General features: G+C 44.0%; 1 protein-coding gene across 2 annotated transcripts; it reads right to left on the minus strand.

The window, feature by feature from the left end:
• Positions 1 to 831: 831 nt before the first annotated feature.
• Positions 832 to 18,788, minus strand: LOC122540818 (hyaluronan and proteoglycan link protein 3-like). 2 transcript variants are annotated; one of them, XM_043677031.1, is made up of 5 exons: positions 18,290 to 18,788; positions 10,290 to 10,425; positions 7,858 to 8,223; positions 3,990 to 4,292; positions 832 to 1,883 (listed from the first exon to the last, which is right to left on the minus strand). In XM_043677031.1, the coding sequence occupies exons 2-5, from the start codon at positions 10,414 to 10,416 to the stop codon at positions 1,597 to 1,599; spliced, it is 1,083 nt and encodes a 360-aa protein (XP_043532966.1). In that variant the 5' UTR covers positions 10,417 to 10,425; positions 18,290 to 18,788; the 3' UTR covers positions 832 to 1,596. The 2 variants fall into 2 exon arrangements, with proteins under 2 accessions (XP_043532966.1, XP_043532967.1); XM_043677032.1 differs by having other exon boundaries at positions 10,296 to 10,425; positions 18,290 to 18,786.
• Positions 18,789 to 19,012: the final 224 nt, after the last annotated feature.

Consider the following 19,012-nt stretch of genomic DNA (forward strand, 5'->3'; position numbering starts at 1 on the left):
TTTGGAAAGTTATGGGAGTACCAGAAAGTGGCGTGAAGGCCAAGGTAAGATCAGCCATGATTGTACCAAATGGCAGAGCAGGCTTGAGGGTTTGAATTGCCTGCTCCTAATTCTTATAGTTTCGAGATGTGCAGCCAGATCCCTGATGAAATGTGTGACGACTCATCTATGTTTCCTAATCAAATGGGGTGATGTCAATTTTCTCCAATTATATTAAGTTGGGCAGAGGAATGAGGATGTTCTGTGTCTGATCCTTGTTACTTCTTTAAAGTGAGGCAATTTAACTTCCTCAATATGGAGAGCTCCTGTTAGAGGAGGTTCACATATCACAGCCTTTTTGTTTTGGCTCTTTTCTCTAATCTCTGGTCGATCACAAAACACTTGAGCTTTACCAACTATGATTCCAAAATATGCAAAATAAACATCAATTTACTGATAAAACTGATCTTCAAATTAGCTCTCTCAACATACCATTTTGTTTTGGGATGGTACGTTGCTTAACTTAGCCACATAATAACTGGATCTTGTTTCCTGTACAAAACTTTTTCAACACAGTGAATAGTGTCATATCACAAAGCCGTACATTGGAACAGAATTATTCTGTATACTGGTTGTTAATCATAGAATCGCTACAGTGTGGAAGCAGGCCTTTCGGCCCATCAAGTCCACACTGACCCTCCCACCCGGAACCACCCCATTCCTGTAACCCTGCTTTTCCCATGGCTAATCCACCTCTCCTGCAAATCTTTTGGACTGTGGGAGGAAACCAGAGCACCCAGAAGAAACCTACACACTCACAGGGAGAATGTGCAAACTCCACACAGACATTCACCCGAGGTTGGAATTGAACTCAGGTCTCTCCCGCTGTGAGGCAGTGGTGCTAACCACTGAGCCATTGTGGCACCCCCAAATGTCAACGATTGAACTGAGCTCAGTTTGCTAATATACATAGTATAATGTGCTGCATTATTATATTTCAATTCAAATAATCTAAAGGTCATAAAGTGGACTTATTTGGTAAATGCCAGACTCATGGTTGCACATTGGGTACCTGACACTGCAACACTAAGGTCTTTGCCTCCAAACAAGTTGATTTGATTCCTGGTTGCTATGACTGAGATCACTGCTTGGACTACTGTGGGCTCTTACATAAAGATAGATCGACGGAGAAACAAAAAGGAATGAGGGAAGAGGGAAGCAGGGGAGAAGTCGGGGGTAGAGAGATTCTGAACGCAAAAGTGACGGCATGGAGTCTCACAGTATAATGGGACATTTTGATTTTTAAAAGCTGCTTTAGTGAATCCTTGCAGGCTGGGTTTAGTTTTTTTTCTTTCCACAAGGTCCTCCTGAAGTGAATATAAGTCTATATACTATGGAAATCAAAAATATAGATGTATACAGGAAATCTCAAATTAATAGAAATTAGAAAGGATTCTCCAAGTTGACTTAGGTAGATTTGGGAATCACAATGTTATCTTCTAACTGTTTTCTTAAATAATCTGATTTCACCTTTAAAGATGAGTACTGCCACAATAATCCATGAAGGCGATTGAGTACAGGTCCTCCTGTGATCGACACAGCCACAGACCCTGGCCTTTAACTCAACTTAAAGCAGTAGACCCCAAACCTCCCATTCTCCTTCCTTGGGAAGCCAAAGGTGCGAACCCCAGGCTCTGGTGGGCCACATTTGGGCCGTGGGAAGGCAATGGGGTAGCGAACACTGCCGTCGGCGACCCAGCCGGCCTCACAGCGGTCAAACTTTTGGAACTTCCAGGCGGCGTAGAGCTGGCCCACTTTAGCAATCTCACCGCCATCGTCACGGCAGGCTTTAACCGCTTCATCAAAGGTGAACTTCAGCGGACGGCGTCGGAAGTACAATTTACCTGGAAAAGGAGGCAAAGACAATGGAGTCAGAATGTGAAGCAAGCAGTCCACCCAATGGCACAGCACCAAGAATGCTCCTGGTATTCCTACACTGACATCAGCACCAGAGGCTCAAATGCCAAAGAAAAACTGGCACTTCTTTCAAACACTCAGCTCATGTCAAAGTACCTTACAGACAATCAAATTGCTGCCATGTAGGAATCAATATGACTAATCTGCACAGCAAGATTCCGCGGTGACCAGCTCCTCTGATACAATAGTATTGCTTGAGGGATAAATATCAGTAAGGACTCTGGGATGAATATCTCTACTGTTCTTCAAATTGGCACTGGGGATTTTTTTTTTAAGTTCATCTCAGAGTGAAGACAGTCTAAAGCCTCCTCTGAAGACAGTAGCAGAGTAAGGCACTCCAGCCGGAGCTCCTCTGCTCGCCAGCTGCTTTTTCTCTTGTTCTCTGTTTTTACCTCTTGCTGCAGTTTTTTCTTGACACCCCCACCCCCAACCAAAACTTTTAACTTCTTAAAGTGCTCTACTGGAAGGGAATGGAGAACGGAGTCCGAGACCAGCCCGGTGCAGGAGACGAGTCACGGCCAGAGCCCAGAGCGGGAGCAGAGCAAGACCAGGCCGCAGCCAGAGCCCAAGTCCAGGCCGGAGCCAGAGCCCAGAGCGGGAGCAGCAGAGCAAGCACGAGCAGAGTCCCAGAGTTAGGCAGAGCTGGGGCTCAGAGGGGGAGCAGGGTGAGCCCAGGCCCGCCGGGGGACGGGTCCTAGAGGTGAGTCCAGACAGAGGCCAGCACTTGGAAGCAGCGAGGCCTTGCGTTCTGAAGCCCAACAGACACAGACTCAGAGAAAAAGGAGCTTAACTTGAGTTCTTTGAAGATACTTTTTATTCACATTCTGGACTTTTAAACTCTGTATTCCCATGCTAGTCTATATTTTTTCCACTATTTCAATTCTGAAATAACACTTCAAGTATCTGTACCCAGGTACCCTGTACCTGAATGGCACCGAAAGGCGACGTTACAAACTTTACATTGCATTCAGTCGAGTGCACATGACAATAAAGGCTATTCTAATCCTGAAAGTTGACACCTACCAGTCACTGCTTTCCATCTGTCTCACCCTAAGTCCTGTGCTCAAGGCCCTGAACCCATGACCTTCCATCTTAGAAAGAGTCTTAGCATGCCACACAGATGACACATTTCCACATAATCCCCCTGATCCACTATATATCACATTGTGTCTCTCCCTAATGACTGAGTGTTTGTTGAGGGTCTCAGACTGGCAAGTCCTCCATGGTCCTGCTCAGTGCTGATGGGGTAAGACAACGGCAGTCAATAATTTAGGGGCTATACAGAGAGGGAAATGAAAACTAAACCAATCCAGGCAACTGCTCTCTGGTGACCCTTAAACTCAATCTTGTGGACGTTATGTGCAGATGGAATTGACTTGATGCTTTCCAATCAGATAGCCCAATACTAAAACTGAGGTATTCATTCAGCAAACCATTTGAACTGTCCATAGAAGAACATTTTGGATAGAAAAGCAAATTCAAATTGTAGCTGCCAAAATGTCTATTCTATTTCAAACAGAAATTTGCAAGTCTTTACAAATGTAAACTTTTGTGAATTGAGAAAACCTGTTGTATTGGTAAATGATCTTCTCAGCGATGCCCAAATCACAGATCTGTGCCTTTCCCCCCAACTTCATCATTATACCCCCGCCCCCCCCCCCGTCCCACTCCTCCCCAATGCCATCGATACCACTGGGAGGTAATCCATAAACTGGAGCCCACATCTCGGGACACATGGACACATCCATACAAGCAGGAGGCACAGGCAGTGAGAGAGACAGGGAGAAGAGATTCAGCCTCTAATTTGCTTTTCCATCCTTCCTTCAGGAAGGCACTGGCTCTCTGCTCCATGCCAACCCTAATGGGGCACCTTTGCAATTGCTGATCCAATGTGTTCAGCATCATGGGTGCAAACCCTGATCCTTCCACTTAGAAACACTTTCTGTGCCTCTGTACAGCTTTATGCTCCATTTCTTATTTGGGTGGGAATCTATCCCTGTTAAGGTACGCTCTGAGCTCTCTGCCCTACATACCTTTCAAAGTTGAGGCAAAACAAAATACATCGTATCGGTGGAGGTGTTTGTGCCGCTGCCCATAGTTCCGGACGCCCGCTGAGTTGTGCTTGCCCCCACATGGTCCACGTGGTATTGTGATGGGGTACTGCACTGAGCCATCCATCAGCCAGCCAGCGTTGCACCAATCTAATCCCTCCTCCCAGGCCTGGAACAACTGCTCGAAGGAGGCGATCATGGCATCCTGCTCCTCGCAGGCTTGCTTGGCTTCATGGAAGTTCAGCTGGTATCGGCCATGGTGGGGCTGGTAAGGGAAGACCACACCTGGAAGACAAGGTATGGGCAAGTGTGAGACTCTGCAAACCGGGTGCTCAAAAGGTGATGCACAACACCATGGAACTTCACCTGAACATCTGTGGCTCAGTTGGTAACTGCACCATCTCAACTGGCAATATCAGTCTCTGGACGGTGCTGCTCTCCTTCAATTGGTTCTATTACAATCGGTTTCAGTTCCTTCCTGTAGTGAAATGAGCTCAAAAATCAGCTTGAGTCCTGACAACTTACCCAAACCCACATGTACTCACATCAGAAATGTTCACGTTTCCACTTCCTGGTGGAAGGCCCTTTTGTTCAATTAATTTTTGACATGCACATATCCAGTTTATGGCCATTTGAGTGCTGTATTCAGTGCCTGAGGAACTAAACCTGTCCCCTTCTCAATTATGTCCCATCCTAGAATCCCTACATTATGGAAACAGGTCCTGCAGCTCAACAAGCCCACATCAACCCTCTGAAAGGTATCCCACCCAGCCCCATTCCCGAACCCTATTATTCTACATTTACCTCTGACTAATGCACCTAGCCTACACATCCCTGAACACTACAGGCAATTTAGCATGGCCAATTCACCTAACATGCACATCTTTGGACTATGGGTGGAAACCAGAGCACCCAGAGGAAGCTCACACAGATACAGAGAATGTGCAAACTCCACGCAGACAATTGCCTGAGGCTGGAATTGAACACGGAGCCCTGGCACTGTGAGGCTGCAGTTCTAACCATTGAGCCACCATGCCAGCCCATAAATACCCCCCCATCCAGAATAGAGATTGTTATCAACACAGAAACAGTATTAGGCCATTCGGCCCCTCGGTCTGACTATGCTATTCAGCAAAACCTCCACTGATCTGTAATTAACTCTATTTATTCACCTTGCTCTCACAGCCATTAAACCCCTGCCTAATAAAAACCTTATCAATCTTGATTTTGAAACTTTCAGTGGAAACTCAAACCTGAGCAGATCTTTTTGGGAAGAAAGTTCCAGATTTCTACTGTCCATTGATTGAAGAGGTGTTTCGGCAGAGTTACTCTAAAATCAGCCATAGACACGAGTTGAAAGGTCAGTACTCATGTGACTCTCATTCCAACTTCAGCTGCTAATATTTCTCAATGATAGTCCCTTTAAGAATGAACCATGAGATGTGGCCTATTGTGGTGCAGTGGTAGTGTCCTTACCTCTGAGCCAGAAGACCCAGGGCCAAGTCTCACCTACCTCCAGGGGTGCTGTAATAAAATCCCTGAACAGATTTGAAAGTATCTGAAGCATATGCAAGTGAGAAGTAAGAGAGCGGTTGATGCTGATTAGAGATATATTTAAGGGCTAGTGGTGCCCTTGGAGCATTATGGGATAGGTGGACATCACAGAGGCTGAAGTGTTGTCTGTCCCTTTCCCATGAAATTTTGATGAAGGTCCTTTTCAGTGATGGATTATGTTTAATGTGGTTAATATCTCATGTCATCTCAGAGTAAGGGGTTGTCTATTTAAGATGGAGGTAAGGAGGATTTCTTTTCTCTCAGTGGGGAGTGAATCTGTGGAATTCTTTACCACTGAAGGCTGGGTGGGCTAGATATTTCAAGGCTGAGAAGAATGGAGTTCTAATCATTGAAGGAATCAAAAATTATGGAGTTAAGATAGTAATGTGGAGTTGACAATTATCAGATTATCCATTGAAAAACCTGGCTGGTCTACGTCTGCTCCTGTAGTGCCCCTAGTGGGCAATTTGTTTTGTTCATTCACTAGAGATGGACATGATTGGCTAGACCAGCATTTATTGCCCATCCTTAATTGCCCAGAAGGCAGTTAAGAGTCAACTTCATTGTTGACGATCTGGAGTCACGTGTAGGGAAGACTAACTAAGGACACTAGTTGTCTTTTTCCTAAAAAGCACTGTCACTTGTGATTTAGTTTATTTTATGGAGCAAAGTAATATTTTATGGAAGGGGAATAGGGAAATCCCTGGCAATTACAGACCAGTCAGTCTTATGTCTGTGGTCAGCAAAGTTTTGGAAAGAATTCTGAGGGATAGGATTTATGACTATTTGGCAAAGCATAGTGTGATTAAAGGCAGTTAGCATGGCTTTGAGAGGGGCAGGTCATGCCTCACAAATCTTATTGAGTTCTTTGAGGAGGTGACAAGACAGGTCGATGAAGGTCGAGCAGTGGATGTGGTGTATGTGGACTTCAGCAAGGTATTTGATAGGGTTCCCCATGGTTGGCTCATTCATAAAGAATCAGGAAGTATGGAAGACAGGGAGATTTGAGTACTGGATTCAGAATTGGTTGGCTGACAGAAGGCAGAGAGTGGTTGTAAATGGAAAGTCTTCTGCCTGGAGGTCAGTGTTGAGTGGGGTCCCGCAGGACTCTGTTCTTGGGCCTCTGCTCTTTGTAGTTTTTATAAATTACTTGGATGAGGAGGTTGAGAGGTGGATTAGTAAATGTTCAGATGACACAAAAGGTTGGAGGTGCCGTTGATAGTATCTAGGGCTATTGCAGGCTACAGTGTGACATAGACAGGGTGCAGAGCTGGGCTGAGAAATAGCAGATGGAGTTCAACCTGGATAAATGCGAAGTGATGCATTTTGGAAGGTCGAACTTGGATGCTGAATACAGGATTAAAGACAGGATTCTTGGCAGTGTGAAGGAACAGAGGGATCTTGGTGTTCAAGTACATAGATCCCTCAAAGTTGCCACCCAAGTAGATAGGGTTGTTAAGAAAGCATATGGTGTTTTGGCTTTCATTAACAGGTGGATCGAGTTTAAGAGCTGCGAGGTTTTGCTGCAGCTCTACAAGACCCTGGTGAGACCACACTTGGAATATTGTGTCCAGTTCTGGTCGCCCTACTCTTGGAATGATACAGGGGCACTGGAAAGGGTGCAAAGAAGGTTTACCAGGAAGCTGCCTGGACTGGAGGGCTTGCCTTACGAAGAAAGATTGAATAAGCTCGGACTTTTCTCTCTGGAGAGAAGGAAAAAGAGAGGAGACCTGATTGAGGTAAACAAGGTAATGAGAGGAATAAATAGAGTCAATAGCCAGAGACTCTTCCCCAGGGCAGGATTGACTGGTATGAGGGGTCATAGTTTTAAGATATTAGCAGAAAGGTATAGAGGAGATGTCAGAGGTAGGTTCTTTGCACAGAGTTGTGAATGCATGGAATGCGTTGCCAGCGGTGGTTGTGGAAGCAGAGCCATTAGGGACATTTAAGCAACTGCTGGACATGCACATAGATAGCAGTGAATTGAGAGGTGTGTAGGTTAATTTATTATATTTTACATTAGGATTAAACCTCGGCACAACATCGTGGGCCAAAGGGCCTGTTCTGTGCTGTACTTTTCTATGTTCTATGTTCTAAAGTGGAGATGATGAGGAAGGGTAAAGAGCAGACTGGAGTTTGTATTGAACAATGGAATACAATAAGTAGGTGTGTAATAGTTAGGTAGGTGTAACAGAATGACTCCTCCTTCAGTAAATGGATGACTAACAATGCAGTAGGCTGTGCAGTTCACTAAAATACCCATTCCACAGGGGGAGATGTCTAATCTGGAGATTACCTCGTAACTCCAGCTCAACAATGCTGCTTTCATCCTCCAGTCCGTCAATCACTTCACACTTGTATTTCCCATAATCCTCCAGCCTGACGTCAGTGATAACCAACGATGCCTCACGCTCGTCATTCTGCTGCAGGTAGACGCGACCCCTGAACTCCCCGAAACTGCGATGGCGCAGTCCAATTGCCACAATCACGTCACTCTCTTTGGAGAAATCCATGTTGAGCTTGGACCATTTAACTCTGACCTTTCGGGTCACGTTCACTGCCGGCTCATAATGGTAGTGACAAGCCAGGGTCACATTCTCCCCTCGGTATGCAAACAGTCTGTCCTTTTGGGTTTCGATATGGAGCTTGACGCTGTTGTAGTCTGAAAAGAAATGATGAAAGCAAAAACTGATCAATGCTAACATTTAGCGCTAGTTTTTAAAACAACAGACTGCTGGAATATTGAATCACAAGAGACACAGGCAATCATGAGGCTTGCTGACCCAGTACATGTCGTGTTGGTTGAGATAGGAGCTGACTATAGTGATGGTGGGAAAGGGAGCGAGGCCATCAGTCAGGATCGCTGCTCCTCAGCTGTTCCAATGGGGGAAGAATCAGGGCTCAATTCAATCCCCTGCCACCCTGCGCTCCCTCTAATATTTATTTTTCTCCTGCGCAGACCTCCTTGGGAGCAGTTTCAAAAACGTTGGGAACAACGTCACCATGACAACTTGTGTGTCCAGGCCCTCAGAGCCGCAGCGTAGCAGGAACATTGTAAAAGGGAAATTCTCCAACTAACCCCTCAATGTCTGGGCCTGTCCATGGAAAAGAGCCAGGTGAATAATGGGGTGTATTGGGTCCCACCTCTGAAAGGAGATGCTCAGCAATGAGTCTCCATATTTGGGAAAGAAGAAGAGGAAATTGGATGAGCTTCCCCAGTTAGTTAGAGCATGGAAATGTCTATATGTCCAACTTGCTGAAGAATAATAGATAGGTGTGTCATAGTTAGATAGGTGTAACAGGAAGACTTGCGACACAGTGGGAGTATCCCTATATCTGGACCAGAAAGCCCAGGTTCACGTTCCATATATTCTGAACTATTTTCTACATAAGTTGACTGGGGTATCAGAAAGTGAAATAAAGTCTCTGATAGTTTATGTAGAGAATGTGTTTAATGAGTCAAATGGCCTTTATACTATATCAACAAGCCACCAGGAAGCACATTGGAAAGTGAGGGGAGTCTCTGAATGTGCCTTAATCAACAAATACTAAAGCAGAATATCTGTTTATTATCACATCAAGATTTGTGGGAGCTTGTGGTAAACAAATTGCTTGCCAAATATCCTACATTATAAAAATGACAAGGGCCCTCTTGAGGTAGAGCCCCTAGGCCGGGAGACCTGGGTTCAAGACCCACCTGTTCCAGAGGTGTGTAATAACATCCCTGAACAGGTTGATCAGGAAAAATAGATAAAATTTTAAAACGTTTACAGTGACTATACATCAAAGATACTTCACCGGCTGTAAAGCTCTTTGAGATCTTCTGATGTAATAAAAGGTACCAAAAGAGCTCTGTGTATAAGTTAATTATTAGTTGGATTCTCTGGTGTTTTAGTGATGCTACATAAAGGTAAAAAGTTACACAGGTGTATTGGTGGTGGGGAAAAAATCCATTCAGTTGTGCAGGAATACACTTCTGGTTAGAAGAGAAAAAAATATAAGGCGCTACTGATCATGTGTACAAGCTGCACGTATCACAAATAGTAATTCAACCAGTTAACACAACCTTGTTCAAAAGGGCACAATAGAAAGTAGGATAAATGACAACCAGGACAGGAGGTGCCTAAATAGTCCTTTCAATAGACAATAGGTGCAGGAGTAGGCCATTCTGCCCTTTGAGCCTGCACTATCATTCAATATGATCATGGCTGATCATCCTTAATCAGTATCCTGTTCCTGCCTTATCTCCATAACCCTTGATTCCACAATCCTTGACAGCTCTATCCAACACTTTCTTAAATGAATCCAGACACTGGGCCTCCACTGCCCTCTGGGGCAGAGCATTCCACACAGCCACCACTCTCTGGGTGGAGAAGTTTCTCCTCATCTCTGTCCTAAATGGTCTACCCCATATTTTTAAGCTGTGTCCTCTGGTTCGGCACTCACCCATCAGCGGAAACATGTTTCCTGCCTCCAGAGTGTCCAATCCTTTAATAATCTTATATGTCTCAGTCAGATCCCCTTTCAGTCTTCTAAACCCAAGGGTATACAAGCCCAGTCACTCCAGTCTTTCAGTGTAAGGTAATCCCGCCATTCCAGGAATTGACCTTGTGAACCTCAATAGCCAGAGTAACATCACACCAAATCCATCAACAATGACAGGGCAACAGTCACTGGTCTGAAATGGAGATGATTGAAGGGTAAACTAGGATTAATGGCAACACTTACACTCACCGTTCCCATTGCCATTCCCATTGCCGTTAATGTAGAACGCACCAATCTGTGCAAGGCACAGGGGCAAACTAGCCAGCAGGAGGAGGACCACACTCCGATCAAACATCATTACAGCTTGCATCCACAAGCCCTACAAAGGGAAAAAAAAGTGGTTCGGATCAGTACTGCTTTAAGAAGGAAGTTAACAGTTTGAAGGCCTCCAGATCATAAGAAGAAACCAGACGAGATATCTTTAGCAACCTGACAAATAATACATTGTAATGAATCAGAACTGAAGTCACTGTGTCCATACTTTTCAAGAATGCACTGACCACTTTGCAATTTTCAGTGAAGCTCATATGGAGAGAAAACTGCAATTTCCCACTTTTATTTATGAAAGGTTATAAATAGCATGATGGAGTGTCTCCGATGGGCTTAATGGCCTATCCTGCTCCTAAAGTCCTATGTCCACATGAAAAGCCTGAATAAACCTGTTGGACTATAACCTGCTGTCGTTTGATTTTTGACCTTGTTCAGAAATTTGACATTGCTGTACTGATCAGCTTTGCCACTTGGTGGCGCTGTTGAGTTGTTGTAGTATCGACCTCCGGCCACCGAGCGGCGCGGGAGTGCAGGAGGCAGGGTGGCCTCGCCTGCTCCACGCAGTGGCCAGTGTCTGGAATGACAGCTGTTTGTGTCCAGGGTCCAGAAACAAATCAGGATTCTGAATTCCAAAAAAATTGGGTAAACATTCTATAAAACCTGTGCTAAAAGCAGAAAAACTATTTCAACGTGGTGTGCATGCCTAAATAGCAAGCATGAAGAGACAATGGACAATAAGAGGCATCATGCTTGCTCCTCAGCACTGAGCCTTGGGTTTACGTTTCTGTCAGGGTCAATATTAATAGGACACAAGACATGGGGCAACCTGGGAGGTAGAGATGATCATACATCTCCTTCTGGAATGTGCCTTTGCAAAGCAAGTCTGGAAAGAGATGTAGTGGTTTTCATTGAGATTTGTCTTGAGCAGCTCCGTGACGTGGGACTCGCCATGTTCTGTGGGCTCTTCCCCAAGACAAGCATCAACTGTGCCTGGAGGACCATCAACTTAATGAAAGACACTCTTTGGTCCACCCAAAACATATGGGTCTTCCAGAAGAAGGAGTTGACCCTGACTGAGTGTTAGAGTGTTGCACACTGATACATTCCAAGGTCCAGGACTATGTGCTGAAGGACGCACTGAAACTTATGGCAGCTGCTGTCAAAGCGCAGTGGGGAAAGACCACCATCTAAGGTCATTTGGCCAAAGTACAATGGGGGTCTGTTCAGTATTCGGACCCTTCCAGTGCCTCAAATATATATAAATATATCTTGAACAAGTAAGAAATGACTTAGGTTTGTTTGTTGGATAAAGTCAAACTCTAATGTCTGTTCATTTCTCCAAATGCTACTGTACAGAACCAATTTGCTTCAGTGACTATGTATTTATGTAAAGATTTGTTATGAATAAAGTGCATTTTTGAAATAAAAGGAACTGGTGCTACCCACTCAGCTGTCTATGCAGTGATAATGCTGACACCATGGGCTGTTTTACCACCTGCCTCACCAACCAAGGTTGGCATTAGTTGGAGGTCCCTTGCCAACACTTGCTGGGTACGAGCAATATGCTCACAGGTGGGCTCCTAACAACCACTCTGCGTGCTCACTGTCCAATTAAGGACAGGGTCTCACTGTAGCTGAACCTGAGTGTCTGTGAGAGAAAACCAAAATGGCGTCATCTGCATAGCGTCAAGCAAACAACAAGGATTCCAGCCCAGGAGGTTTCCATGGCTGGAGAGGAACATTCTTCCACTATAGGGTCTCAACCTTGATTCCACCCATTTACATCCATTGTCCACTCTTTGTGGGCTACAGTCACAGACAGCCACTTCCATTGAGCTTCAGCACATGGCCACGGCTTCTCCAAAGTCGTAAATGCACCCCAATTGGTGCCTTAACATTGTTCGGTAGCTGTCCACCTCCATGGCAGGGATATACTCCTATTTTGAGGGAGGGCCTCAAGCTCACTCCCTCAACTTGAGGCCAGCAGCATTCAGGCACTAGAAATGAGATACAGAAATATACCAATCCTCCTTAAAACATTTTTACCAAGCTCCCAATTACTTTATCTAATAGCTCCTTCTTTGGCCCACTGCTGATAGTTCTCTGTTTGTGGTTCTCAGGAGTTTTTCTTACAATGAGGAGATTGCTAAGTTAAAGTTGCTCACCTGTTTGCCGAGACCCTCATCCACACCTCCACTAACTCAGGTTTTGACTCTTGCAATGCATTTCTGGCTGGTCCTTCCATTTTACACATTGTAAACATGTACTCATGTAAAATTCTACTCCCTGAAACATGTCACTCCTGTGCTCACTGACCTACATATTCCAGTTGCATTTTGATTTTAAAATTCCAACCCAGTGTTAAAATTTCCCGACAGCATCTCCGTTCCCTATCTCTAATCTCCAACCTCACAATAACCTGAGGGATATGTACCTCCTCATCTGTGTTCCTCTATAGAATCCCCACAATGTGGAAGCAGGCCATTTAGCCCATCGAGTCCACAGTGACCCTCTGAAGAAACTACACCCAGACCCAATCCTCTGCCCTATTCCTGTAACCCTGCATTCCCCATGGCTAATCCACCTAGCCTGCACACTCTGGACAATTTAGCATAGCCAAGCCACACTAACCTGCACATCTTTGGACTGTGGGACGAAACTGGACTTGCCAGAGGAAACCCACACAGACACGAGAAGAATGTGCAAACTCCACGCAGTTGCCTGAGGGTGGAACTGAACCCAGATCCCTGGCGATGTGAGGCAGCAGCGCTAACCACTGAGTCACTGTGCTGCCCATATAATTAAAATAAAAACAGAAAATACTGGTGGAACTCAGCTGGAACCTGATGGCATCTGTGCAGAGGGAAACAGAGTTAACTGCTTGAGACCAATATAACTCTTATTTGGAATTCTGAAGAAATCACATTTGACTCAAAGCCTTAATTCTTTTTCTATTTGCTTGGAAGCTGCTGGGCCTGCTGAGTTTCTCCAGCACTTTTTGCTTTTCTTTCAGAACTCCAGCATCTGCAGCATTTTACTTTTTTTAAATTTTTGTTCCATTAGTGGCTGTTCCTTGGTCATTGCAGAGGTCCCAGCTCTGAAAAATCCTTCCTATACCTCACCGCCTCATCTTCCTCCATTAGACAGTCCTAAAAACTGACTTCTTTGACCGAGTTTTGGTCACCTGACCTAAAATCTCCTGTGCAGTTCAGTATCACACCTTCTTTAATAATGTGCCTGTGGAGCATCTTGGTATGTTCCATTGTGTTAAAGGAGCTATATAAATGTAAGTTGCTGTTGTTGGTAAATGCAACTGGTGATCACTTGTATCACCAATACCCATCTCTAACATTGCAGTCACTAATGGCAGACAACCAGAATATTAATCAGTTTATAAATAAGAATCTCTTGTCCATTTCAGCTTTCAGTTATCAAGATGAGTTGGAGGTGAGAATGATCTCTGGTAGAATATTCCCAAATGTGAATCACTAACTGGTTTGCCCAACATGGCAAGAAATAGTTCATTGATAAGTTAGTGCTTCACTATTTTAAACTGACAAGTCTCCAGTCCCAATCTCCTGAGCTGAAAACAATTCAGCATCAAGGTCCTTTTGACCTGAGGGGTTAATGTCTAAGCTCTGACAGCAGATGGCAGCAGAAGCCAACATAAAGAACATAAACTACAGTTGATCGGGAGAGAGACAAGAGGGTTCAATGTTTCATCCAAAAGTTGACCTCTCTCCACAGTGCAGTATTCTCTCAAGACTGCACTGGAAAGTGAGCCCAGACTTTGTGCTTGATCTTGGTGGCTGGATTTCCTCAGAAGACGATGCCACCACTCAGTCAAAGTTAACATCTTGTGTCTGCTGCATTGAGTACAAGGCTCCTCCGCTCTTGTTAATGTACAGTGACAGACTGATGTAGCATGTTCACACAGTGCTGTGAAAGGACAAATCCAACCCAGTCAATTACCGCTCCAACAGTCTACTCTCAATCAGGAGTAAAGTGATGGAAGGTGTCATTGACGGCGCTATCAAGCCGCATCTGCTCAGCAATAACCTCCTCTTTCATGGTCACTGGGTCAAAATCCTGGAATTCCCTCCCGAAGGGCATTGCAGGTGGATGTGTTTGTTCAAGAAGGCAACTCCCCACCAGCTTCTCAAGGGCAACTAGGGACGGGTAGTAAATGATGGCCAGCCAGATACGCCCACATCCCACAAATAAATAACTTTTTAAAGAGTCCTACAGTGCAACAGTGTTAGCCCATTGACACTTTTCCATTGAGTTAGAGAGTCTGTTTTTAAATTGACTAATGAGATGTGGATATCCCTGGCTGAGTCAGTTATTACCTGTCCCTAATTGCCCTTAGGGTATTTATAGGTCACCCACATTGCTGTGGGTCTGGAGTCACACGATTAATTAAGGTGGCAGATTCTCATCTTTAAAATGGACATTAGTGAACCAGATGGGTTTTTCCAACAATCGACAACAGTTTCACCGTCATCATTAGATGCTTAATTCAGGAGGTTTTTTTTCAATGAATTCAAACTCCACCATGTGCCACTGGGAGTTTCTGATGAGTAGTTTATCGATAATCCCACCAGGTCATCACATCCTACCCATCCCAACTCCGTAGCCCATTCCAACCATGCCCCCACTTTGCTCAAGAACCAATTTCATTTTGGAAGCATTCACTGTCTGATTCCAGCACTTCCAGGGGGAAGCAATCCCCATTTGACAAAAATTTTATTTCTTCAAAAGAATAAGAAGATCCCCTTGGGACACAGTTGCAAGGTTTCTTGGTCACTCAACAAACCAAACTCTGTAGGAGACAGTGAGGACTGCATATGCTGGAGATCAGAGTTGAGAGTGTGTTGCTGGAAAAGCGCAGCAGGAAAATTTTCCTGCTCCTCTGATGCTGCCTGATCTGCTGTGCTTTTCCAGCAACACACTCTCAAATCAAATTCTGTTCTGAGTACAAAGGTAAATGTTTGGATATTGTTCTGCAGATTATATTTCACAATTAATTCCACCCATTTCCCCTGATAACTGCACGTCAGCAGACTTGGCGTCCTTTGGAAGGCTCTTGTCTTCACCGCTGCACCTCAGGTGGGTCCCACATTAACAGGGCATTGCTTGATTTGCAGAATTTCATCCCATCTCCCCCCTCCTTTCTGATACAGATAGCAAAGGTATAGGTATGTTGAATAGAAACTTCATTGAAAATGACATGAGCTGAAATCTGAGCTTCTGCAAATTTTGATCTTTGTTTCCTGAGAAAATTTAATTCAGTTTCCAGATTAGGGTCTGGACCCCAAGTCCTGTGAGTGAGGGTGAGATGCAGCTTGATGCACTATAAATGGGCTACCCACAGTCCTCTTCTGCCGCACAGAAGATTGCGAGTGACAACAAAAGGGTCTAACTGCTGCTGTATTTTATTCCCCTCAAACCCTTTGAGCAATCTCCATGAGCAGCCAAACGGAGCTGATTTCTGGCCACATAACGGCTCCTGAGAAGCCACTGAGGAGATTTTAAAAAGGACAATTTCATGGGTGAAAGTTAGGTTGGTGAAACTACAGTTGTGTTCCTTTGAACAAGGGAGATCGAGGGGAGATTTAACGGAGGCATCCAAGATTATGACAGGGTTAGATAAGGTACACAGGGAAAGGCTGCTCCTATACTTAATGGTGCAAGAACAAAGGAACACAGATTTAAGTTTTAAGAACAGAGACTAGGGAACACAGATGTAAGCTGAAAATGTGTTGCTGGAAAAGCGCAGCAGGTCTGGCAGCATCCAAGGAGCAGGAGAATCAATGCTTCGGGCATGAGCCCGTCGATTCTCCTGCTCCTTGGATGCTGCCTGACCTGCTGCGCTTTTCCAGCAACGCATTTTCAGCTCTGATCTCCAGCATCTGCAGTCCTCACTTCCTCCAACACACATGTAAGGTTTAAGTACAGGGACTAGTGAAGTACAGGTTTAAGGTTTGAGTACAGGGACTAGGGAACAGGCTAGAAGCTGGGACATGAAGAGGAACTCTTACACAATGCGTGGTAATGGCCTGGAGCTTGAGGGGCATGCGAGCAACAACATCAGTGATTTCAAACGGACATTAAATTGTCACATAAGGGAGAAACATTCGCAGGATCCTGGTGAGCCAATTGGAGGAATGCGACAAATCTACCTTGACTCAAATCTGAAAGTATTTTGCAGCTGAGGCAGCTACCATGGTTATGGAACAAATGACACTTTGTGTACAGTAAGATCCCACAAAGATCAGTGGCCAGATAACGCATTCTTTTTGCAGCATTAGTTGAAGGAGAAATGTTGGTGTGGCCACAGCCTTCACAAAACAGCAAGGCATCTTTAATATCTTCCTTGAGCAGGCCTTGCAGTTTAGCACATCACCCTCGACAGTGCAGAGCTCCCTCAGTATGTCACAGAACGTTAGGCTGGATTATGTGCTTCGGACCTGAGGCTATTATCTAAGTTGTGAAGTCACCCCATGTCGCTGTAGCTTTAAACATCTTGAGCTCATAGAAAACACTAAATGCCTTCATATTAAAGCAGCAACCTCAGGCATTTGAACAACATTTTAAAATTGGTGCTTACTTACACTAGACACTACACTTTACATAATAGTTTAGTTTTGTGAAACATTAAAATGTTTCGCAATAATTTGCATTTATTTTCAAGTAATAATTATTATTTGTTTTCTTTCCTTGTTCCAAATTTGAGAAATTACTTCCAGCGATCATCATACTAACTGCAGTCAATTTGTACTTCAACCAGACATATAATAGCAATGATGATATTTACAGCGATTCTTAACTTTATTTGACAGAAATATTCAGAACTAAACAAATATTGCAACAGGGAGAAAACAGCTTAGATCTGCATCAAAATTTGCCCAAATTAAGCCAGCGAAAATAACCCCAGCCCCGACAAAAAAATGCATTAAAATAGGGTGCATCTGGAGGGTGTGTCTATTTTTTTGGTACAGTAATTAATTCGACGTGTTGAGAAGTATTATTTCTTAAATATTCTTATATCTCCTGCCGCTCTCTGTCATGTCTTTGGGGACCCTGCCAATCCTTGTCGCTGCAGAGCGCGACATTGCCAGCAGATGGCGCTGCAGAAAGCTATTCCCTCAAAACTTTGTCCCAAAAAGTTTAGGAATTCTTCCCGAGTTTCAAAAACTTCAGAACTCCACTTCCGCACGAATCTCTCTCCCGACCGCACCGCAAACCAACCATCAACACGGGCATTTTGTCGATAGTGTGGTTGAATCTACAATTCAACTTCCAAGTTCATCATAAAATCTCACAGTAACAATAAACGAAATAGAGAGAAATCTGTTTTTTTAAACAAAAACGAATAATGAATCTGATTGAAATATTGCAATAAAATGTGCTACATCCACATTGCCCTATATTAGGGTCCTGGATACCAGAAATGTGTGAAAATGTATTTTCTTCTTTGTTTCTTAATTAACAAGGACTCGGATAACGAATGTTATCAGAAAAATACATTTTTTTTGTACATTTTAGGATTTTTTTGAAATAGGTACTGGAAAAATGTTTTAATTGTCCTATCCGTTAACACGTTAACAATTAAATTATACTTGTTTTTTTTTAATCTCAGCAAACTCACTACAATTGGAACTTGGCTCCTTGATTAATCAGATTCACGCAGATTCCTCACGTATCTCTTCAACCCTCTCTTATCTTCCCAACAAAAGGGTAATTATTTCAGCTCCCTCTCACAAATATTGCTTTTTTTTTTGTTTGGTGGGACATACTTTGAAAGGTCACTTGCAAATTTCTTCCCCCTTAAAATCCGAACAAAACTGAACTCATATGAACATCAACCACAACATTTTTTTTAAAAGAATGCATTGCAAAATTGCACAAACCTGTCTCTTTAAATCCAGGGAGTCTTGCGATTTACAAAAATCGGATAATTTCCCTTCGCTTCAGGTTAACCTCCTGCAAGATAACATTTACCCTTTTGCCAGACGCTGCTGTGCCTTTGTATCACAGGCTTGTAATAAATCTCTGGCACTTAATAACTGTACTTTTTATAAAAAAAAACAGGGGGGGGGAGGGGTTGGAAGTTAGAGAACGTTAGCAGTCAGTTCAATGACGCTTCGTCCTTAAAGCAGCCCACCCCCATGTAGTCCAGCCGGACACAGGCCGTCACATCCCGACGGTATGTTTTTGTAAAAGGAGTTGCTATTGAATCGGGCACGTCTGCCTGCCCGCTGTAGGGGGTTAGTCTGTACCAACAGAGTGAGGGCCGCTGGAATGCAGAGCATTCGACAGTAATCTGCAGTCCTCAACACCTCAAAAAGCTACCTGAGCCTGAATTGAACCGGGAACTAAATTCTGGTGTATTTTAGGTTCAGTCAAAGCTCTTTCTGTGAGAAGAAGGTCTTTGTGTGGAAGATGTTTGGCATTAGATCAATAAACAAGGGTGCTGTTCACTTAAACTGTCTCTCTCTCTGAATTTATCCATACATCGACTCGGCTCTATTTATATCTTTTTTTGTTCTGTCTTTAATGAACACAAACCGTATTAATTAATTTTGGTCATCTGTCTCATTTTGCAACCCACAGATTCGTATTCGGCACACCCA

Source organism: Chiloscyllium plagiosum, chromosome 36 (assembly GCF_004010195.1).
Source record: "Chiloscyllium plagiosum isolate BGI_BamShark_2017 chromosome 36, ASM401019v2, whole genome shotgun sequence".
Classification (NCBI taxonomy): Eukaryota; Metazoa; Chordata; class Chondrichthyes; order Orectolobiformes; family Hemiscylliidae; genus Chiloscyllium; species Chiloscyllium plagiosum.